We start from the raw sequence: 25,402 nt of genomic DNA, 5'->3' as shown, positions 1-25,402 counted from the left end.
ACCATACGCCCGATTTGGCAACACAAACGAACAAATTGTTTTAAGAAAAATATTTTTCCATTGAAGTTTAATGATGCATCTTCTCAGCTTAAAAAAATTAAATGAGGGCATTTTTTTTCAATTTTTGTATTTGTTCGGTATGAGTGTCAGGTCGTTCTTACGCTAGCAAGCATCACAAACATACTTGACAAAAGTATATGGCTAGGTACTTCTTTTTAAACAGAAAGGGACAACAGGTCGGAGTTATAAAAAAATGACCCAAGGACACATGATCAAAAGTGTGAAAAAATATTATTTCTTTAATCACCTTATCAAAATGTTGACTAGTAAATTCTAAAGAACATCCCATGTTTGAAAGAGGAATGAAATAATATCAGGTGAAACACGAATATTAATATGCAAAACTCCAAAGACCTGCCCATGATTAAAAGAATGAAAATCTCCAACTTTTAAGCATTGAACCTTAGATATAGAAAACCCCCTGACAATAATAGAACAAAACCTGCCAATGCCGTAATTTTTCCTTTTACACTCTTTTAGCTTTTTCTGGGTATGTATTGAAGAAGGAACCAAATTACCATGTACGTTGTTCCAGACAAATGCTAATTAACATGGAATAAGCAATCATTTATGTTTTGCATGATGCCAATCGAAGATCAACTCAACGACTTAACTATTGGTTCATGCATTTGATGCATTAGGTAAGCATATGCGGTATTTCGAAAAATTTCGTTTCAGGTGGTTCGAAACGTAATTTCGCGGAATTTAGCGGAATTTCAGTATGACGAAATCTGATTTTTTTATTTCATTTCGTTTCGTTAATTTACATAAATTTAACCATCAAAAACTAGCTTTGAACATAATTCAACGGAATTCCGCGGAATTTCTAAACTCATTTGAATCAATATCGTATTTCAAATTACTCAAAATTTCGACTGCGTCGCTGGAAAAAAAATCATAGAGGCTGTTCTTAAATGTTGTTACCTATATATTGACGCCTACTATTCACGTACCCCATTCTGAGTCGACAAATACGTATTGAATTTTCTCCTAGAAAACGTATTCAGAGTTTTGTTGGAAATGTTCAACAGAAAACAAAAAGCAATTTTCGGGTTATCCTAATTTTAACTAAAATGCGTCGGATTTAACGCTAAAAATTGCGTACGTCAGGCTTAGAGTTTAAATGTTCGTAATAAGAATTATTTATACTGATAACTTTGTCTAGCAGGCAAAGTTGTGGATTCCTAGCGCCCTTGACGAAGTCTTTCTTACTAGAGGCCTTCACCTCCACTTAGACCTTAAACCAGGGTTAAGCATGTTATTAAGCACTGTTCAATAGTTGAGCGAGCAGAAGGCCTTCAAGTTCAGCTCAAAATGTTCATAGCAGTCTGACTAGAAGGCCATATCAAAATTATATCAACATATGTTATTATGTTATACTAAATTGATATAACAAAATTTGTTAGAAACTTGGTGCAGGATGTTGTTAACATATCTAAATTTATATCAAAAATACACTGCTTGGAACAAAATGTTTTCAAATTTTGTTACAGGATCATCATAAAAATAACATATTTTGTTTGAAATTTATTACAGAATCAGAACCAAATATGTTGTTTAATGTGAATTACAGGTCGTTGAGCATTTCTAACTCATATTAGGGGCTGTCCGTATACCACGTGGACAGATTTTGCTCAGTTTTAGATAACCCCCTCGCCCAGTGTGGACATAATCTCATATAAATTTTCAAAAAATTGTATGGACCCTAGACAATATACATACTCCCCCTCCCCCTAAACTGTCCACGTGTTATATGGACAGCCCCTTATGATAAAATCTTGTTACACCATTTGAAAGATATGGCTACTAAGAATAACATTTTATCATTATAAGTTATAAATATCACAATGCGTTAAAATTGTGTTCAGTTTTTGTTATGCACTTCTAGTCGGGAGCTCTTTCTTCACTTTAGGGGGAACAAAGATCGGCATCAAACCACCACACAAATCTGTATTTTTTATTAAGTGTTTGTGGTATTTCTCGGTGTAGTACTACTACGAAGGACGGAAAGAGACAGACAACACAATGCCGGTGGTAAACCATTCAGAAAGCTCTTTTCATGGTCCAACTTTTCTTGAGCCTTAATTGAAGAAATCGACGTACTTCACAGTCCATCACGATGAAGAGGGGTTTGAAAGAAAACATGACAAATCGTGACGAATCATATCTCGCGCATAGTTTCATAAGGGCGTAACTTCATTGATCGATTTCTCTTCATCGATTTTTTCTTTCGTTAATATCGCAAAAGATTCAAAGCTACAACCATGATTGTTGCTTCTGAAGCAAGATGCAACCATCCTTTACCACCTCAAACCATAAAATCTATGGCAAACTGTCTAAATTCGCTGCATTGTTAAAAAGAAAGCATCGACGAAGAGAAATCGATCAACGTAGTTACGCCCCTATGATCCTAAGCGTGAGATACACGGTTAAACTCATCTACCCAAAATGAAGTTCAAACAACTCACTTAATTCACTTAATTTGGACAGTTGGTGGGGGAAGCCAATTTTGAGTTGGATTTGAATAGTTTCCGTTTGATCCCATGTGGAAAAGTACCTAAATATTAAGTTGTTTCCACCTAATGTTAAGTTCAAATAGGTTTAAACAACCTAAATTTGAGTTCATCCCCTTTAACCTATCGTTGGCTTTCCCCATCGAACTGCTATCGTTGGGTGGTTTTCTTTCTCTGTTTTTGATATCAAAGGATGGAATGAAAGAGATGCCAGATCGAAAACAACTCAAAATTTGGGTTGTTTGATCTACCCGTGTATATAATTTTGAGGATTTTCAAAACATTCTTTAGTAAATCCGAGGAGTTTTATTTTTATTTTTTTCATTTGATTTTTTATTAGTTTTCTCCGCTACTTCCACTTACCCTCGACCTTCCGGAGACCAGTAGGACAAAATTTGAATTAAATATTTGTATAGGCCTTATTGGACTTCCAACTATTTAATTTAAATTCGGGACCGATCTGCGATTTGGGCGTAACTTATTCTGTAAACAAACATTGGAAGGCGAATTCCTGCTAGATACAGAGTGACAAAACCACGTATGTATCCGACAGAATCCAGTATCGACTTTAGTGGTGTTCTCTCGCGTAATTGTCGGTTGCTGCAGATCCAGTTTGCTGTAAATAATCTGCATCTGTCATCAAGATTTTGAAATTCATCCAACAATGATGGCCGTCGGTGGTGGTTGCTGTAGACATTTCGTCGTCGGTGGGAGCAGTACTAAAGCAAAATTTTCTTGCATACTGATAGTGATTGCAAAGGCGCACTTAATCGATCCTTTTTCAGGACCATCATTTTATGAAGAAAAAGGTTTTGTTTGCCGTATTGGAAATTGTCGCACAAGTAAAATTTTCTCGCAAAATTCTTACTTTCGTTTTGCTGCTGTTAGTCCTTGGAAAGGAGCATTGAGGGGAATTTTTGCCAGTGGCGGTTGGCGTCGAGTAGTTGCTGCAGAAAATTATTCACAAAGATGGCACATGAAGCAAATAATCGGTAAATTGGCTGTCGTCGGTAACAGCAGAATTGTGCAAGTGCAATTTTCTCTCTCATTTTCACTCGCTGCCGACAAACCTGCTTTACTAGGATTTTAAACAAATTTTACTGAGCGCTGCCGATGCTGATGACGATCGGATGATGATTTCCAGCAAAACCGCAAACGCGTGCAGGAAAGCAGCTTGAGACGATGTCCAAGTAACATCTGTGATTGGTATTTTTATGGGCGATCACAGTAGGGTTATTTTGTCCTGATCATATTTAGAAGGGGTTATTAGCATTTTTTGGAACTACTGTTAGGCAACTAATATGTTACACTTATTTTGAGTTAATCTAGATGTGTAATATCATTAGCCTGCAATTTTGATTTCTTTTTGGCATTGGGTTTTGGGTTGCCAATCTAAATGTGGTGATTTTGATATTTGGTGTAGGAGTAGTCGTAAGTTCTAAAGCATGCAATTAAAAGCTGTGCAAATGTAGGCCAAGTTTCAGTAGGAAGACATACTAATGGAGAAACATTGTTTCATTCAATTTCCAATCTCTCCCTGAAAGCAAATTACCCCTGATACACATTTAACCATATATCAAACGCTAAACGCAGACACCGGGCTGCCGGTTATCCTTAAACGAGGTCAACCGGTTAATAGCCATGCTTCACAGGTTGACGTTTATCCGGTTGTAGAATGCAACTAGCACTTACCGCATACCATCACACGTTGGCTACTTGCAACGTGATCGACGTTTATTGCACTATGTTTAGATTCCTACTCAATCGATGGTAGCAGCACGCACCCATTCAACGCTTGCAAGTCGATTTGCAAAAGTTCACCGTCCGTAGACACCTCAAATCAAACCAGATGGAAATCGATTTCAAAAATACACTTTTTATTAGTTCGTTAAGTTTCGATTTTTATTTTCTATGTAACAACTTTTGTTAACAACCCCTAAATGCGTTTCCTTAAAACTAGTATACTTCACAATCTTAGGCACTGTTATAAAATATTTAACTAATAATTCCACCCTCTACTCACGCCCGCATTTTGTGCGGTGGCACGCACCGCCTGCCGTTGTAAACCATCCCCTGCGGTTCGCAGTCCGGCATCTTCAGATTGTGCGGATTTTTCGGTTCCATCTTGCTCAGCTCTTTTTCCAGCTTTTTCTGATCTCGCCGCAGTTTCCGCTCGACGCGTTTCTTTTCGCTTTCCATCCGCTGCTCACGTGACTTGGCCTTGACCTTCTGCACCGCTTCGTCGACGCGTTCCTTCAGTGCGGCCACCTTGACCGACCGGACTTTGGCCGTGGTTAGCTTCGAGTCTTCCTGCTTTTCGGTTGGTGTGGCCTTCAGTGTCGGGGCCAGGGTGGTGGTTTTGGACCGCACCTTCAGGGCGTCCACACTGGCGAGGACCACCGCCAGCAGCGCTCCCAGCATCAGGATACTCCACTTGGATCTCATCTCCGCTAAATGACCCGAACAAGCTCAACTCTACAACCGGACTGAAGAGGGTTCTAGGCGTAAGTGACGGTTTTGTTTGACCGAGGGTCACCCTCCAACCGCAACGACGACGACAACGACGACGGAAAACTCGCGTATGTGAAAACGAAAGTTGGGCTGCGAAAGGACGACTGCTCAAGTGCAGTTGTTGCTGTTGCTGCCCCCAGCGCACAGTGGTTTCAAGGAGTTGGGTCATAAAAGATCGTTAACGTGAAATTTTATTGCATGTCCGTCCGCAGCCATATATAAGCTAGGTGATGCTCATAAATCAAATTTAATGGAATGTCAACTTGACAAAAATTCATTCTCATAATGGATTTCGGCAGTTGAGCAGACTAGGGTAGAAGAAAAAAGCAAAAGAATATCAAATTTTACCATTAATATAAATAACTGAAAAGCAAAATCTGATAAATATTGGTTTGTTTAATATAATTGCTAAAATAGCAAAAAGCATAACAGACTTTGTTCGACCAAAAGGCTCATAAAATCTTTTTGCCAAACCAATAGCAAAATATTTGCAAAAAGGAAAATATCAAAATCAATTATTATGCTGAAAATCCAAATGATAAATAAAAAACAGAAAATGTTATGATTGTAAAAATAGTTGTTGTTTTGGCATTCCTTCGAATAATTTGCTGTTAATATGTTATTAGTTTGTTATTCACCTCTACCCGGAGATTGCGCCAGCGAACAAAAATTATATTAAAGCTCCTACAACCCGCTTTAAAGTAAAATGTTTCCTAGAATTTGGCTACCCAAAAAAAATGACGATTCCGAGAAGAATCTGACGATTTCGAGAGGAATCTGACGTCTCCGAGACGTCAATCTGGAATCTGACGATTCCGAAAGGAATCTGATGATTTTCAAAGAGAATCTGATGGTTCCGAAAGAAAATCTGACGCTTCCGAAAGGGAATCTGATGATTTAGAAATGATTTATGGCGAGGATAGAAGGGTTAGGATGGGATATAATGATTGAAATTCAAAAACATCTTTTATTTGACAGAACTTTATTTTCTTCCAATAAGATCGCTCAGGACCACCTTGCAAATCAAAGCTACTGATAAAAAGAGCTCATATGCACGATGAGTTTGCGTACGAAAGAGAACGTCCACCCGTCTAGGTTTCGCGCAAAGGGAGAACCTGTTTCGCAATATCTGTCTCGGAAGGTGCAACTAGGATGGCAAACCCTTACCCCCCGCCAAAACCGCGATCGCCTTGATCTAGAATCGGTTCCAAAACGTGTGTACACGAAAGGGTGGGTTCGGGGAATGTCATACTGCACCGGAGGGGAGTGCATAGCATAAAAAAAGCAACCAGACCGCATAAAGGTGTCACACGTCGTAAAACCGAACTTCCATCCATCAAACGACAACACGAACGACGACGGCCGGTTTATTGAGATATCACTTCGGTCAAGTCCATTCAAACGCAAGGAGAATACTAATCGAGGGGTTAGTTTTTGGTACTGTCGAATTTTTGGCGACATATATTTTCGGCGCATTCCATGTGAGGCGTGAATTGATAAACGAGTGCTTGCTCATATTTCTACACGCCACGCGAAAAAATGTGCGTAGGCACAAACAAATTCATTGCGAATGAAAAGGTAAGCATGTTAAGACTGAAGGTCGATTCACGTTAGTCACTTTAATATGACGTAATGTTAGGAACAGACAGGTTTAAGACTATATTATAGAGGACATATTTTACGTCGTTTGAAATTAATTAGAAGTTTGTTTCAACTTCCTTTTTAAAAGCACCTCAATAGTAGAGTAAAGGAATTCTGTGTCGACGGAACTGAGACGGTTGCATTGATGTTTTGCTGCACAGGGGAGGCTGGTGAATTTGTTCGCTGATCTGACTGCTCCGGTGGAAGTTTTGGTACTTTGTAGCGAAGTGGTGGATAATTCGCCTCGTCTATTAGAGAAGGCGATCACCGTCGGTGCGCAGGACGGCTCTTGGTTGACGCTTTGTGCCGTTTTTTGACGAACGAACCCGTACAACTTGGTATTAGTTTTTCGTTTAAAATTCAAAGGCTTTCCTAGTTTGCATCGAATATCATTCAAGTGTGGGCTTGTTATATCGCTGGTCTGTTTTATTTCCCGGTACTTAATCGTATATTTGTGTTGTTTTATTGACTCGTCCGTTATCACTTTGGGCAAGTAAAACCCTCAAACATGGTGTCTTCCGTTGGGTGTTTGGTGGCTTCAAGTTTGGGTACCTTCCTTGGTACATTCTTGTAAGAAAGAGACATCAGCGCATTGCAGTAGTATTATGGCCGGGTAGAGCCCCGCGGAGATTTGTTGTTGCTGGAAGCTTCCCCGCAGAAGCCAATGGAACCTTGGACCATCGTACATCGTTTTTAATTTTCCTCTACTTCCTTAACAACCCTACTCTACAGTTTCCCCCCAACCCCCATAATCCAACTCGAATTTTCTGTGGGACTCATTCACCCCGTGAAACATCTCGTAATTCAAAAAAGCTATAAAAATGAAATATTTCCTTATTGCTATAATGCTAGCAGTCATTGCTGCCAGTATACCGCCACCTGAAATTCTACAATTTCTTTCATGATATTATACTACTACTACCTACTAGCTTACTACTATGAATTCCAATTATAGATTGTTTACATTTCAGATATTTTTAGTTCAACAATTAGTTTTTTCCTCAAATGGCAGCATACATATCTTCGTAATCGGACGGCGGATGATTCCTTTGCTGGTATGGAGATCAACGACTCGGACGAGACCATCTAGATCTTCAATGCTGTTCACAATTCTGGCAAGAGGCCACTTCACTGGAGCTAGGAATTCATCAGCGACGACTATCATCCTACCAGGCTGTTTTGTTCTCCTTCTGTAGTTCCTGCAAATATTCGGCCTTCCACTGGTGCCAGAACTGTTGAACTCGGTGCTTTAGGGCATGGTAATGATCCAATCGGCTAATCGGAATGTGGCTGACATCGGTATCGGGAAGTGCAGGAAACGTTGTTTCGATAAGGAAACTGGCTGACGTGAGGACTGCCAAGTCATTGGGATCCTCCGTTAGCGGTGTCAATGGACGTGAATTCATTGCACTCTCAATCTGGGTCAGCACGGTTGATAGGTCCTCGAAGCAGAGTTTTGCATTGCCGAGCTGACGATACAAATGTTTTTTCGCTACCTTAACGGCAGCCTCCCACAATCCACCGAAATGTGGGGCCTTCGGTGGGGTCATGTGCCACTGAATTTCTTGGTTTGCGCAAAATGTGGTAATTGTTCCGGATACTTTCTCTCGTTGCAGAAGCTGATACAGTTCGTGAAGCTCATTGCGGGGTCCGTCGAAGTTCTTTCCGTTATCGGAATGTATGTGCGACGGACATCCACGGTGAGCGATGAGCAGTGAGGCATGCAGCAGTTGACAGGTCGCTCATCAACTCCAGGTGTATCGCTTTGGTAACGAAGCAGACAAAAACGCTAATATATGCCTTGGTTGGTGATGCACACTTGTGGATGGGCTTGATGTAGACTGGTCCAGCGAAATCAATCCCAGTGACTGAGAATGGCCTGCTGACTGTGATTCTCTGTTGCGGTAACTGGCCGGTTTGCTGCAGGAGGGGAAAGGGCGAGGCACGAACGCAACGGAAGCAATTTCATACGATGCTGTTGAGTAGTCTTCTTCCTTATATTAGCCAATAGTCTTGGGGCATTGATGCTAGTGGGACGCGGCCGCCACCTGTAACATTGAACCATGTCCATGTCCCATTAAAATTAAATTATAATAAAATTGTATTTGCTTGAATGATAGGAGGTAGACAATTAGTTTGTAAAAAAAAATATTTCTTTTTCATCCGCCCTTTTGCACACCGCCCGCTATCATGTCTGCTGGTAGTATAGCTACCATGGCTGAATATCGGTTGGTACGCTTGATCGAACGGAAACCTCGTCTACGAACGGAGAGCGAAAGAGGATATGGGCTTGGTTGGAGCTTCGACTCGTTTGTCCGTGGTGGGTAATCTCGAGCCGGTGCACGAGACAGTCACGAGAAAGCCAGATTTGCCGCTTCGGCTTTTGTGTGTGGTGCTAGTGCTATATTTTGTGGCACCAAGTGGTTCTAATTTTCCTGGCGAAGATCAAATGCCGACGATCAGAGGACAGACCTCCCTGGAGTAAAGTGCGAACCGAAATCGCGGGTGAAACGGTTCGATCTTGGGCACGCGGTGCGCGATGTGCGATTGTAGTGAGGTTATCGACTCGGTAGTGTCCAGGATGATAAGAAAATTATTTTGAGCTTTTTAGTGGAATGTCTTCACTTGTCATAAGACGAGTTTATACCATCCATTGAATTCCACCACTTGGTGTATCTTGACAGATACGTATTTCGACCTCAACAGTCGGGCCGTCTGAGACACTGAAGACGGCCTTACTGTTGAGGTCGAAATACGTATCTGTCAAGATACAATTAAGTGGTGGAATTCAATGGGATGGTATAAACTCGTCTTATGACAAGTGAGTGTCCAGGAGGCAACTTGAAGAGCCCTGGTATCAGTGACGAGTCTCTACTTGCGACATTCCGGTATTTAGACCGACGACTATCCGAAGTTCTAAGCGGAAGTCCGAAAAGTGTCCTCCCCCCAATATCATATCTCGCGTTAGTGTATATCAGGTTTCGTATACCTAGACAAACAGCGGTGAGAGTCCAGACGCCGCGTCCTAACGCCCTTACACCGGCGATCCATATCGACGGCGTCGACCACTTCGCGAGAAGAGCGACGGTGCGGGCCATCCTAGCGTCTAACCCTCGAATAGCAGAGTAGGCAGCCCCTGAGGGAAGAAAGGTAAGTTGCATGCTACCTCTTTATGTTATATTTGGCGCTCTAACGAAAAAGTCACTTTTGATCTATTCGAGAGTTAATTTTTCGCTAGATAAGAGGGGAGATCTTGGAGGTGTTTGAAACGAATAAAAAAAAATATAACTCTCTAAATTAAATCCCTTCCGAAACACATGCTTTCGATTATCTTCTATCCATACGAACAATAGGTAGCGATCGTTCAGGAAAGGTAGACAGAGCGTGCGGATAGGATATTGATTTGCCATATACCTAGCACGTTGCTGATGGAAAGACACACACGATCGATTTAATTAATAGGGGTATAAGCAAGGCTGATAGATTTTTCTGAATTTTGTTCTCTTTTGCATGCATTTATTTTCTGTTATTTATTGTTCATCGGTTAAAGCGTACATGGTATAGAGTGGTGGTCAATTGTATCACCTTTAGATTTATTTTGTTGTAGATTTTATACTCTGTTCCAAGCCAAACTCAGCAATGTCGCTGGATCATGAGTATCTAGTTGGGATGTGTGCTACATACCTAACAGAGGAAGAAATAATTTTTGAGCTCGAGATTCGAGAGCTGTTAGAACGGGAGAGAAGCTTGAGCGTGAACCGCAGAAAGTTGAAAAATGCTCTGCGTGAAGAAGTGAATGGGAAACTGCGTATTTTTGTGTACCGTCGAGATCCCGACGGGGAGTTAAAAACATGCAAGGAAAGGTTTGGTAGGGTGATGCAGGAGTTAGCAGATGCTTCTTTGGATAGACTCATGTCGAAAACGGGTTTATTGCATCTTTACCATCGTTTAAAACTTTTCAGAAAAACTTACGGTACATGCGGCTTAGCGAATGAAGTCAACTGGTTGTTTTCGAAAATAATTCAAACTTATATGGATTATTTCGACAAAAATGTTTTACGTTCGTCCGTTATCCATACTCCTCAGCAGACAACAGAAGTTGATTTGCATGGAGCCGCGAGTCTCGAAGCTCAAGCAGAGACTTCGACACATGATTTGATTAATCTTGGACAATCTGTAGCTTCTCTATCCATCTCGATAGGAGCTATCCCTAGAGATACAGTTGCTAATTCTACTCCATGTCACTCAAACCATACTTTATCATCTACCGCGGAATTAGATCCGATAGTTTCGCAAATAATAACTTCGACGTCAGTCTCATGTGTCGGAACCACCGTGTCGAATAGTATACCTGTGGTCACAAAGTCATTATCGAGTGCGGTACAGCTCACATGGGCGACACCGAGTTATCAAGTGGCATCGCGGGTGCATAGAGCAAGGCAGGTTCGATTCGATACAGGACGCGACATTCCGATAAGTTCAGCCGAATTACATGGTTTGATAACAAACGCGAGTGCGCAATGTGATTGGCAAAAATCCGTGGTTTCAGCAAGCGGTTTAACTCAAACAAACGCCGGAAGCTGGCAATACGGAAAAAGTGATGTTCCTGTTCAGACGGTATTTACATCCGGACCATCCAACATACCCGAAACCAGGCGACTAACCGTAAATTCGGAAGTGTACGAAATTCCCGTTTCCTCTCAATGGTCTGACCCGTACGACTTTCCTCGTCACATGCCTGAAGCCTCGCAGCCCAATCCATATTCGGTCCCACGATTCACACCCAGTAGCCCTTTCCCATCGAACACATTTCAGGCTCATGCTCAAACCCCATACCAATTATCGGCTCCTTACGTTGGGTCGAACTATCCGCCGAACACTCAATCCATACACCGATCCGATGCTTCTCATCTTAGGTATGATCCATCAGAGGCGGACTTGCTTGGGTTGGATCTTCGTAGAACACCGATTCGAAACACGAACCCAAACCCCTATCACAATAGGATTAGAGATAATCGCGATTCAATCCTCGAACACGTCCCTCTGCAGAATGCTAGGTCCCACTCGCCGGTTCCTTCACCTTGTCTTAATCCTTATCGAGACTTCGATTTCAATCCAGTGGCCAATCGTACCAAAACAATTCCGGTTGTCAAATGGCCAATGAAGTATGCAGGGGATGATCGTGGCACCGGACTGAACAGTTTTCTGTGGGAGGTTAATGATTGGACCAAATCCGAGCAAGTGGCAGAACCTGAGTTGTTGAGATCATTCGGAAACCTATTGATAGGTAAGGCCAAGATGTGGTTCACAAGTAACAAACATCGATTCACAACCTATTCAGAACTGATCGATAGTTTGAAGGCGACCTTCCGACACCCGGATCTAGATCATTATTTATTAATGGAGATCCACCAAAGACGACAACAAAAAAATGAATCCTTTTTGGAGTTTTTCCTGGAAGTGGAAAGAAAGTTCAAAAGCCTGTCTAACCCTGTATCGGAAATGGAAGTGGTTCATGCCGTACGCAGGAACATGCGTGCCGAATACAAACGAGCGTTAATTGGAAGAGAATTTTATGATCTTTTCTCTTTACAAATGGCAGGACAAGAAGTTGACGCGACGAACACCTATATGTTTTCGAAACCGCCGGTCCAGACGAACGCAGTTCACATAGCAGGGAAACCTCCGACATTGAACAACCAAATTAGAAGTGGTGGACTGTCGTTCCAGAAGTTTTCAAAGGGCCCTAACCAACGAAATCAACCCCGGAAACCCGATCCCGGATCCGACCATACTTCCTCGAGCAAACCTTCGTTCCAAAGAGAACGGCCACGTGTCAACCCGACCGATAAACCGCCGGCGAAGTCCAAGCCGGAGAGGAATCAATCAGGTGATTCGGAAGCACCTAGTAATCCAACGGCCGAAGTAAGCAAAGGAGTGGAAGCGCAACTACGAACTCATATACCCCTGAACGACAAGTTTATTTGTTTTAACTGCAGAAGTCAGCAACATTTGACTGATCAGTGCTCTCAATCATACAAAGTACATTGTCAAGTGTGCGGATTCCAAGGGTTCCCCACCCATCGTTGCCCGTTTTGCTCAAAAAACGGACAGCGCCGGAAGGACTAGAGTCCTTCCAATCAAATGTCTCTACTGATTCGAAAATTCTCTCCATTGACGATGCGCTTACCGCGCTCGGATATGAAGAGTCAACCAACAGTCAAGACGAGCCTTCAGCAAATGTCTCGGCTGTGTTAACTACAATCGCAGATAACAGACCGTACATAACGCCAACAATTTTCGGTGTTTCAATCCGTACGCTTTTAGATTGCGGAAGTCAGAAAACTCTCATTTCCGCAAGAAAAGTTTCACTTTGGAAAGGTCCTAAAACTAAGATTCTCCCGAGTAATCTAACTCTCACTAGTGCCTCCGGAGATACTCTTACCGTATTAGGATGCATTTATCTACCTTTCAAATTCGGCGATAAAATCAGAATCGTAGAGACCACCATTGTTGAGGACCTTCCAGTAGATTGTATTGCAGGAATGGACTTTTTCTCTGCTTTTGATCTTCACATCTCACAGGGCTCAGACATTCTGTTCCTTGTAGATGTGGACGAAATTACGGACAGTAACCCACCTGAACTTGTTGAGCTCAGCTCCAAGCAGGAAGCGGCACTAGAAAACGTTAAGCAGAAGTTCAAACCAGCTATGTCAGACCAGCTCGAGATTACCTCGCTGGTCCAACACTCTATACAACTGACGGAGGAATTCAAAGATTCCTCGCCAATACGGGTATCCCCGTTCCCATTTTCGCCTGCAATAAGCAAGGCCTTGAACGAGGAAATAGATCGATTGCTTCGTCTGGGAATTATTGAAGAGTCATATTCTGAATGGGCTCTGAATGCGGTCCCTATCAAAAAGCCTAATGGTACAGTCCGTTTATGTCTGGACGCGCGTAAGCTTAACGCCCGCACTAAACGTGACAGTTACCCGTTAGCGCATATCGGTCGTATATTAGGACGATTGGGCAAGACTAGGTATTTAAGCACGATTGATTTGAAGGACGCTTTTCTTCAAATACCATTGAGCGAAGAATCTAAGCCTCTTACCGCGTTCTGTATCCAAGGACGTGGCATGTTCCAATATACCCGTCTCCCATTTGGTCTGACTAACAGTCCGGCTACTTTATCTAGATTGATGGATAAGATCCTCGGAGCTGGAGAGCTAGAGCCGTGGGTGTTTGTCTATTTAGATGACATCATAGTGGCCAGTGACAGCTTCGATGAACATGTCCGTCTCCTAGAAGAAGTCGCGAGAAGGTTAAGTGAGGCTAATCTATCGATTAACCTTGAAAAGTCTAAGTTTTGCCGGTCCGAAGTGCCGTTTCTTGGATACTTGCTGTCTTGCGATGGACTCCGACCCGACCCTTCGAAGGTTCAAGGAATTTTGGACTTCGAAGCACCCCGTACCATCCGACAAGTCCGACGCTTTCTCGGAATGGTAAACTATTACCGGCGCTTCATTCCCGACTTCAGTACGCTCTCAGCACCAATCTCGGATCTTTTGGCAGGAAAACTCAAAGAATGTGCGTTGGTCCAAGGAAGCGAACGAAGCATTCCGAGCGATCAAAGAACGGTTGATCGCCGCTCCCATTCTTTCAAACCCCGACTTTAAGCTAGAGTTCATAATCCAAACGGACGCGAGTTGCCGGCGTACTAGCTCAAATTCAGAACGGATCGGAGAAAGTCATAAGCTTTGTTTCTCAGAAACTCAACACGGCCCAGCAAAACTACTCGGCTACTGAAAAGGAGGCACTAGCAGTGCTTGTTTCGGTAGAGAAGTTCCGAGGCTACATAGAAGGTAGCCATTTTACCTTAATCACAGATGCTTCAGCGCTCCAGTATATCCGAAACAACAAGTGGCGTCCATCGTCCCGACTCAGTCGATGGAGTCTGGATCTGCAGCATCTGGACATGACTATCGTCCACCGCCGAGGTGTTGATAACATTGTCCCGGACGCATTGTCTCGTAGCGTGTGCGCAGTGCGAGTGTCCAAACTAGGAGCTTCATCGTACGAGGATTTGATCCTGAAGATTGAGGAAGAGCCGGAGAACTATTCTGATTTCCGTTATGAAGACGGCCAGCTGTGGAAGTATGTCCCGGTCGAGGATGAACCGTATGATGCACGGTTCGAGTGGAAAATGATCCCGCCCCCAGGAAACCGACAACGTATCATTGAACAGGAGCACGAGAGTTGTTTCCATTTAGGAGTTGAGAAAACTTTGAGTCGACTGCAGCTCAGGTATCACTGGCCATACATGGCGTCGGAGGTGAGAAAATGGATCCAACAGTGTACCACGTGTAAGGAGAGTAAACCAGCAACGGTACCCACGGTACCAGTCATGGGCAAGCAGAAGTTAGCGGATCATCCTTGGCAGATTATTGCCATGGATTATATCGGCCCACTACCGAAGAGTAAGTCAGGTCACATCCATCTTTTAGTGATCCAGGATTTATTCAGCAAGTGGTGTCAGCTTAATCCAGTACGGAGAATTGAGGCCGGGAATCTTTGTAAAATCCTCCGTGAAGGTTGGTTTCTTAGAAACTCCATACCAGAAATCGTATTAACAGACAACGCATCCACGTTCCTATCCAAGGATTTCAAAGCTTTGATAGAACGGCACGGTATAAAACACTGGACCACATCACGCCATCATAGCCAAGGCAACCCGGTAGAACGGTTGAACCGGTCTATAAATGCCGCAGTACGAACATACTGCCAACACGACCAGAGAAGCTGGGATACGAAAATCGCGGATATCGAGCACGTGTTCAACAACACGGTACACTCAGCCACTGGATTCACCCCGTTTTATGTGACTCGGAAACACGAAATCGCCCAGAGCGGAGACGATCATCTGAGAATGCGTCGAAAAGAAGACTACTCACTCAATAACGACACCGACCACCATTCTGTGATCTCCAAAGAGATTTATGATATAGTCAACAAAAACCTAGCGAAAGCCTATGCAACCGGTGCTCAACGGTATAACATGCGCAAACGCGTCCGACCGGGAGAATTCCAAGTGGATCAGCAAGTGTACCGCCGTAATTTTAAGCAATCCAATGCAGGGGACTATTACAATGCCAAATTGGCTCCAATGTACTTGCCTTGTAAGATTATCGCGAAACACGGATCTAGTTCCTATGAATTGGAAGATCCAGTGGGGAAAAATTTAGGAATCTGGCCAGCGGAGCATATTAAACCTTAAATTTCCTCTACCGTTACGCTTGCAACCGATAACTCTTTCTATTCAATTCTATTTCCTGTAGCTTAAAACGAGATCCTTTAGTCCCAGAGTCAGAGAACTCGCTCTCCAATACACGCGACATCAGCAATTTCTCATGTGCACTGAGAGGTTTTGCATGCTGTGAGTGCAGTGGTTTGAAGCTTCTATGTGACGTCTAATGTACCTCTCAGTGGGAGTAGGGTGAATCAAAGACTAGCATAGGAGATCTAATTCATGTCTGAAACGATTCAGATAATGAAAATATGTTTTAATGGCCGGCCAATAAAAAGTAAGTTTTAACCAAAAGTATCAACACTGATTGTCAGAAAACCTAGTGTGTCTTTCATAGGGAAAGTTGGTCAATATAGGGAATTTCTGAACGATCATATCCACAGAGAGTGTGGCAAAAGGAGAGTCTAAGGTCTCTGTGATGAACGGGATAGAGTTGAGAGTAAGATGATTCGATCCACTAGCGAAAGATCTCCCGCTATAGCCGGTAACTGGAGGTTGCTGTGGCTTATCTGATTAGGTGGGACGAAGATAAATAGTCAACCAGCATCACTTAGCTAGAAGCAGAGTGTCGAGATTGTTCGGGGAGTTCGATCCACCAGATATTGGATTCACCGTGATGGCGTTGCTAGATCACGGGGGTCCCCCAAATGCGCGTACCCAACTCGAACATTCTCTAAATAATTAATAAACGTTTATCAATAAAGCGATTTATCTAAGTCAGTTTAATTTTTGAAAAAAATGTTTATACATACTTAAATAATTTACTTCTTTACCTGTTTCATTATGTTTTGTTCAATATTTTGTTGTTTTGTAAAAAAAAAATAATCGCTATTTTTTTTTATTGTACCTTGGGGGAAATGTAACATTGAACCATGTCCATGTCCCATTAAAATTAAATTATAATAAAATTGTATTTGCTTGAATGATAGGAGGTAGACAATTAGTTTGTAAAAAAATATTTCTTTTTCATCCGCCCTTTTGCACACCGTCCGCTACCATGTCCGCTGGTAGTATAGCTACCATGGCTGAATATCGGTTGGTACGCTTGATCGAACGGAAACCTCGTCTACGAACGGAGAGCGAAAGAGGATATGGGCTTGGTTGGAGCTTGGACTCGTTTGTCCGTGGTTGTTAATCTTGAGCCGGTGCACGAGACAGTCACGAGAAAGCCAGATTTGCCGCTTCGGCTTTTGTGTGTGGTGCTAGTGCTATATTTTGTGGCACCAAGTGGTTCTAATTTTCCTGGCGAAGATCAAATGCCGACGATCAGAGGACAGACCTCCCTGGAGTAAAGTGCGAACCGAAATCGCGGGTGAAACGGTTCGATCTTGGGCACGCGGTGCGCGATGTGCGATTGTAGTGAGGTTATCCACTCGGTAGTGTCCAGGAGGCAACTTGAAGAGCCCTGGAATCAGTGACGAGTCTCTACTTGCGACATTCCGGTATTTAGACCGACGACTATCCGAAGTTCTAAGCGGAAGTCCGAAAAGTGTCCTCCCCCCAATATCATATCTCGCGTTAGTGTATATCAGGTTTCGTATACCTAGACAAACAGCGGTGAGAGTCCAGACGCCGCGTCCTAACGCCCTTACACCGGCGATCCATATCGACGGCGTCGACCACTTCGCGAGAAGAGCGACGGTGCGGGCCATCCTAGCGTCTAACCCTCGAATAGCAGAGTAGGCAGCCCCTGAGGGAAGAAAGGTAAGTTGCATGCTACCTCTTTATGTTATACACCGTGTAGAAGTTTGAGGTGGTAATGTGTGGCAATTAACCGTGTAAGTGGATGGGAATTGGGTAGAAGGATGGGATGTTTGGTCAAGTATGGTTGATCGGATAGACGCAATCTTCCTCCAACTCGGAGAACTCCCTGCTGATCAATGAATGGACACAGGAGGCGCAAGTTGGAATGTTTGGATACGGCTTTCCCCTTCCCCAAGTACCTTATTTCTTCTGTGAACGCATCAGCTTGGGCCAGCTTGATGAGTTTCATACGGGCTTCGGACATTTCCTCAACGGTTATCGGGTGCAGGATTATTTTGGAATCGGAATATGACGTTGATGCGTTTCTGCGACGACAAGCTTTGATAAAGCGCAGACAGAAAGCGGTTACTCGACTCAACCATGATATGACACAGAGGTTCCAAAAACTTCGTTGTCTTCTGGCCCGTTTTGGATCGCCGCCACCATTCTGCGTCGTTGGAGGATGTCTTCGGATGTGCTACTTTGTTGCGTCATAGTTGGCCACTCAATCTCGGGAGCACCTAACAAAGATGGTACATGATGCCACAGGGTGCTGCCGAGGAAATCATCAACCCTCATTCCTCTTATAAGAAGGTCCGCCGGGTTCTCTTTTCTTGCGACATGGTGCCAACTGGATCCCTGCGTCGTGGTTCGTAGCCATTCGAGTGTCACAGTAGAGTCCGACCACAAGTGGGATTCTGATACAGGCATGTCTAAAGCTAGACGAACTTTATTATGCAGACGTGTAGCGAGGGCAGCAGGGACTTTGTCCAAGGGCTTGACGACCCCTCCCCATGGCCACTGCGAGTTAGACCGGGATCATCGTCCCTAACCCCTAATCCCAAGGCGTCAAGCGACTCGTGCCGAGGGGATGCATGGCCAGGGGGTGAAATAATAAGCTAGGCCTTTAACAGAGCCTGTGGGGTACCTGGGCACCCTCCACAGTAATTGTCCCTTACCGCGTCATGCTGGGCTCTGGCGTGGTGGACCTCTTTTCCCGAGCAACTCGTGGGACCAAAATGGAAAACCAAGGCAAATCTTCAACTAGTGGTAGTAGTGTAGGCGACAACCCCTTCGCAAGAGGTGGGTTGTTCAGGTCTCCGCCTAGGAGGCCAGAGGCAATAGTCGGCAGCTCAGTGCGCAGCGTCAGCGTGGGTCACTTAACCTTCCTCTCGGCTAGAAAAACGCCGGTAGGGGTTATTGACGGCCCATGGCTTGTGGAGGCGATGAACCGCAAACGCGATGGGCTTTCGGCCTTCGAGGTGGCGACGGAACAGCTGGACGCCATCATCGACTTTGCGTCATCGAAGCATAATATCAGCAAGGACCTCAAGAGGAGCTTGCAGAAACTTCGAAAGTCGTTGCTGGACGCCAAGCTGGAGAGGGCGGTCGGGACGGCCAAGTGTAAACCCGTGAAATCGGTGGAGTCGAGGTCTACCCAGACTGAGGCCCAAGGATTCGCGGACTCGGGCAATGTCGAATCGACCGAAGGCGTGCCAGCGAAGACGGTGGTGCCAAAGTCTACCCAGACTGAGGCTCATGTATTTGCGGGTACGTCGGGGGTGACTGTTCCAACGGAGCAGACACAAAAACGGGGGAGACAGTCTCCAGGGGATGAGCTCCCTGGGGGCCGCTCCAAAACGCGGAGGGTTACTACTCCGAACAAGGGTATTGGGGCTGGGAAGCTGAACCCCGGGCAGGTACGTCCAAAACCAGGGGAGAAAGGACCTGGAAAGATCCGTCCACCCAGGAAAGACGGTGGTAAGGGGTTACGGCAGGCTGAGAGCTCTCAGCCGCACCAGACCAGGGAAATAGAGGGAGATGACGCCTCCTGGACCCTGGTCAAGAGCAAGAGGAAACCGAAGACGTCAAGGGCCGAAAAGAAGGCCCAGGCGAATGAGGGTAGCAAGAAGTCTAGGGTAGGCGCCAATCACTCCAGGGCGATGCCCTAGTCATCACGGCGGACGAGGCTAAGTTCTCTGACGTCTTGAAGGCGATGAGGAGTGACGTCAAGCTCGGTGAACTCGGCGCCGACGTACGTCGAATAAGACGTACCCGGATGGGCGAGATGATCCACGAGCTGAAGCGGGGCGTCTCGCAAAGGGCGCCGCCTATAAGAAGTTGGCGGAGGAAGTTCTAGGCGAGACGGTCAAGGTGAGGGCACTCACGACGGAGGTGAATTTAAGGGTTAAAGACCTGGACGAGATCACTGAAGTCGAAGAGCTCGTCACGGCACTGCGGCGACAGTGTGAAGTGGAGACGCCCACCGCAACCGTTCGGCTACGGAAAGGTTCAGCAGGGACGCAGGTAGCATTGGTTCGGCTATCTGCAGCGGACGCCTTCAAGGTAGTCAAGTTAGGGAGCGTCAAGGTGGGATGGTCGGTATGCCCTGTGCGCATATACGAGCAACCCGAAGTTTGCTTCAAGTGCCTGGAACCGGGGCACAAGCAATGGGACTGCAAAGGCCCTGACAGAAGCAATCTCTGCCGACGCTGCGGATTGGAGGGACATAAGGCACAATGCTGCACGAACCCTCCCAATTGTTTGATTTGTTCCAGCAAAGCTGTGAACAGCAAGCACCCCATGGGGGGTTCGATGTGCCCGGGGTTTAAGCGTGCTGCAAAATCAAAGTGCAGGTAACGCAGCTGGCTTACTCTGCCTCGCCCGAGTGTTTGGTGTGCGCAGGTTCAGAGGAAACGGCGGAACACGTGTTGTTCGTGTACTCACGTTTTCGCGCAATGCGTGACCACATGCTTGCCACATGTGGTCTGGACACTACCCCGGACAACCTAGTTCGGAGGATGTGTAAAGATGAAGTTGGCTGGAACACCGTTTTATCGGCTATCGCCCAAATCGTCTCGGAGCTACACAGAAGGTGGCGCGTGGACTCAAGGATGGCAAGTTCAGGCGCAAATAAGAGGTGGTCCATGGGATCGGAGTCGGCTTCATGGGTCATACCGGTGCTCATGCTCTGTGGTCGAACTCGATCTTTTTATCGAAAAAGTGGTCGCGCGAAGAACAACATGGTATCGTCGCTTTCGCGGCGTCGGTCAACCGGGCGGGTTTCGAGCCCGAGGACGGAAAGGGGTCCTCGTCAAGGCTGGGGCAGGCGTAGGCACCTCGTCGGCAAGTCCCTCTGTGTGTTGGCGACTAGGTCCTATCGCAGAGAGGTGAATTTTTGGTGCACGCGGCATCATCATTCTTGATACAAGTCGTGCAGAGGGAAGCAAGCGCGAAGTCGACCCTTCCCACTTTCCGAGGACATAGGGCGTGGTAAGGCCACCTGGAAAGCCGGCATCGCGCTGTCACGATACCATGGTGTTCTTCTAAAAAAGCGAGTTAATGTTCGGTGCTGCAAGGACACGCAGCTAACCTCGAGGGTGCGTTGTGCACTGGCCCTCCTTTGAAGCATCACTTTCTGGTTGTACCGAAGGGACTATGGGCTTGGCGGCAATGGAAACGGTTTAGCGGGTCGGGGATGTAGTCCTGCCTCCCTCGGTGATCCCTAACCCCGCACTTCCTGGTCAACCCAGGATGTCTGTTGAGCAGATTCCCACTCCATTGTTTAGGAAGAAAAAAAAAGACGTGTAGCGAGAACAGCTGCGCATAATTCCAGGCTTGCTGGGATGCATCTGCAAACTTGTGCAGCTGCACAATGGAGTTCGGCAAAAATGCATAACGGTTAACACGGTAGGTAGTGATCTTCGGTAGGTCGATGCAGTAGTTCTCCCATTTGATTCGTATGGTGTTGGGTACCTCGTCGTCTCATCCGCAGGGTTGTAACCAAAGCTCATGTAACAACATTTTTGCTCGTATGACGATCGGTACTGTGAGCCCATGAGGATCGAAATGTTTTGAGACTGCTGAGAGAATGGTGGGAACGCTTTGTGGGAAAGCCATCACCGGAGATAGTCCGGATTGTGGATTCGAAAAGCAACTGATCTGGTTCGGGTTCCCAATAGACACCCAGTGCCTTGATGGGCTCGCAATGGTTAAGCTTCAGTGTTGATTGGGTTCCGATTTGTGATGGTGCGAGGCCTTCCAAAACGATTCGATTGTTCGATGCCCACTTTCTTAACTGGAATCCTCCTCTGCCAAGCAGCTGATCCAGCTCCTTACGGATTTTTATTGCCTCCTCCTCTGTGTTCGCTCCCCCTATGTAGTCGTTCACATAGAAACCTTTCCTCAGAGCAGGTCCACCGAGTATGGAGGTAATCACCGTCACCGTCATCCGCAGCAAGTTGTTGTAAAGTGCGTGTGGCCAGAAAAAATGACGGTGCGAGTCCGTATGTGACTGTCTGCAGCTCATATGTGGTCACCGGCTCATTGGAATTGAATCGCCAGAGAATTCACTGTAGAGAAGTGTCCTGAGCATGCAGCAATACTTGGCGGTACATTTTTGCAATGTTCGCGACTAATGCGATGGGATACTTTCTGAATCGAAGGACGAGGGTCAGAAGTTCGTCTAGGACAATTGGGCCTACTTGAAGGGCATCGTTGAGAAAGTTACCGGTGGATGTTTTGGCAGATCCATCAAACACCACCCGTACTTTGGTAGTGGTACTGGCTTCTTTTAGTACGGCATGATGAGGTAAATAGTGGACCTGAGAGGGATCGGCTTCGGTCGGCGGGACGAGCCACATATGGCCAAGTGCCAAGTATTCAGCTAGAAAGGTGTGGTATTCAAACGGGGGTTCTTTGCTCAGCCGTTTTTCGAGACTATGGAAGCGACGAAGAGCAGAAGATTTCGACTCACCAAGCATGTGATCGGAATTGACATTACGAGGTAAACGGACGATATACCTTCCCACGAAGATAGTGTTCAGCACGAAGATAGTGGAATTTTTGGATGTCATGAACCTCGGGGTTGGAATGGATAAGAGCAACGAATGTGTCGTGGAATGGGAGCCAATGGTTATAATCTCCGTCGAACTCCGACAGAGAAATTGTTGGCAGCTTGATTCCGGTAAGCCCGGAGGGCGGTAGTTGGGAGACTGCGACATGGGGGAGGTAATATTGGAGGGTAGCTTTTACTTGGAAGTAACGGGTTTCATAATTGGAGCGAAAAGACAGGGTTTGTGCCATACCTTCCTCAGTCAGCTCCATATCCTCGAGCTGGGTTTGCACGTCATCCAGTCCCATCCACACGGTATCAAGATTCTTTAGACGGAGCTTCACCTGGCCTCGATCCCGTTCCGCCTCGTTTTTCTCGATGAATTGTTCTGCTCTCCCCAGGGAAGCGGTGAGCGTAGTTCGGCGATTGATGAGCTGTTGTCTCGTACGTTCGTCCGCCATTGTGGAGTCGGATGATCGTCGCGTGCACTAGATTGGACGACACAGAGAAAGACCCGGTAGAGCCGGACAAACGGAGTAGAGAACTTGGAGCGTTACTAACCTTCTCAAGGCTAGGTTTAGGCCTTGGATTTCAATTCAAAAAACAGCAACGGCTATCCAGACGGATCCAGCGGATCATTGGGCGATGCTATGGAAGCGGCTACTAATGACGTCGTCTCTCACTAGCTATTGTTGGATAACAATAGACGGGCACTACTTCTGCAGCTCCACAGCGGATAGGGAGGACCGAAAAAAATCGGAAAAATTTCAAAGCACCCGCGGAAAGTTTCTGCGCACCTCGGAATAATACGTACCGAGTACCTAATAAGATTAGGCTTTTTTTAATCTTTCGCTTTTAATCTTTCCTAAAAAATAGCTCATTTGCCATGAAGCGTTACGGAGCCGAAATCATATTTTTCTATACATTTTATAAAGATTAGGTCTTGTATTTAATAAAACAAGCGGGAACGCTGGAGAAGCTTCTCGTTGGCGCGGGAGCACAATAGGGTGCAGGAAGATGGCGATTTTATGAATGCCGCTGGGCACACAATAGTGCGGATTGATGGCGTCAGGTAGCGTCGTAGTTCGAAATGCGGTGACGGATTTTCTGGGAGGAAGCCGTATCCTGGTCACGGCACCTAATTGTTAGGGCAGGATCGTGGCTTCCGGCGGGTTTTGGACTCACACACACGGATTGTTCGGATACTATCCACAACGGTCACTTTCTGAGAAAACTGGGCACCACAAAATTCACCTTTGAGTATTCAAGACACTTTATTCCTTACGGTTTGGAGGTTCAACTTTAACTGATAACTTTATTAGGATACATCGCTTTTTAACCCTACGTTGTGAAACATCTCGTAATTCAAAAAAGCTATAAAAATGAAATATTTCTTTATTGCTATAATGCTGGCAGTCATTGCTGCCAGTATACCTAGGGCATACCTTCTTTTAAGGCAACGATTGACTTCGGGATCTGTCAACGTATCCTGTAAGTATTTAAAGAGCGCAGAGTTATACACGGGGACATGGATGATGCGATGCATCACAAAAATGTCGGAAATGAAAGGGTGAAAATTCCCCTTCTCGTCCTTACCAACAACAGTGAGACCACAATGCAGTAGGTATTTCAGATGTGTGTCATTCGGCCACAAAAGAGCTCAAAGCTCAATCTCTGGAAATTGATTAAATACCCACCCGATCAACGAGGAACTGAGAATTGAAATTTTGCGGGAGATGCAAAAGTGATCAGCATGGCATCTTGAGTCGACAATACCCCAGCTACAAAGCTATGAACGATGTCCAGATAATAAAAGTCGACTTTGGTTGTACCTACCCGGAGATGAAAGTGAATCCTTACTCGAAAGCTACCCAAAACAACCTTTTCCTTGTCATAAGACGAGTTTGTACAATCTCATTTAATTCCACCACTTAATTGTACCTTGACAGATACATATTTCGACCTCAACAGTAAGGCCGTCTTCAGTGTCTCGTACTTGACTCGACTTCCCAGCAAATCTGCCAACTTATCCAACGTCAGTAGTGAAATGTGTTTCTACTCTGTTTACTGAGATATGAGTCATGCGATAGGAGCTGGAATCCCTCCACCTCATAGTGCAGACAATCAACATTGAGAACGAATGAATAAAAAACAACGGAACAGCACAGCCGCTTCCCCTCGGAGGCACGTTTACCAACGTTTACGGCAACGTCAATTCGTCCAAGATCTCGGGGCAGAACGTCTTTTATTCATAACCGAGGACTTCGAACAAAGACCTAGTAACTACGGCTAAAAACATTCCTCCGACGTCAGAGTTGATTTTAGGGTTGTCGATATCCCTAAACGATAGATTTCTAACACATCTCCCGATTTCAAAGACCTCAGAGATTTCAAAAACAGGGACGAAAACAACAAGCACCCAAACACTCCACACGCTACAGCTTCTATCGTGTCAAAAACAATCCACACTACTACAACATCTGAGCCGCTGCCTGATACGGACAGTCGTCCAGATACCCCAGAAGTCTTCTGCCCACCACCCCTAGTGCTGACGTCTTTTCACACTGAAACTGTGGAACATCCCCTTCGGCCAACTCGAGCAATAAGTCCCAACAGACACAGCCTCCCAGGTTCCCCCGGCACTGCGACTTTGGTTGTAAGTCCTACATCTTCCAGACTCTTTATCCGGTTCCTTCTTTTGGCTCTGTCTCCGGGTCCAGGAAACACCCAAATTATACCGTACAAGAATCTCCCGGTAATCACATAACCCCTCTGGATACATCCAGGGACAGGGCT

At 45.3% G+C, this 25,402-nt stretch overlaps 2 protein-coding genes across 3 annotated transcripts in view; one reads left to right on the top strand and one right to left on the bottom strand.

The window, feature by feature from the left end:
- Positions 1–25,402, top strand: part of LOC134205849 (uncharacterized) — a 116,990-nt gene that overhangs the window by 40,344 nt on the left and 51,244 nt on the right. The gene's annotated exons all lie outside the window — the stretch shown is intronic.
- Positions 7,892–8,275, bottom strand: LOC134207068 (uncharacterized). The gene has a single exon (XM_062682793.1). It carries the CDS (start codon positions 8,273–8,275, stop codon positions 7,892–7,894), a length of 384 nt encoding a protein of 127 aa, XP_062538777.1.

Source organism: Armigeres subalbatus, chromosome 1 (assembly GCF_024139115.2).
Source record: "Armigeres subalbatus isolate Guangzhou_Male chromosome 1, GZ_Asu_2, whole genome shotgun sequence".
Lineage (NCBI taxonomy): Eukaryota > Metazoa > Arthropoda > Insecta > Diptera > Culicidae > Armigeres > Armigeres subalbatus.
The sequence above is the reverse complement of the archived record's forward strand: the minus strand, read 5'-3'. Positions and strand labels throughout refer to the sequence as shown.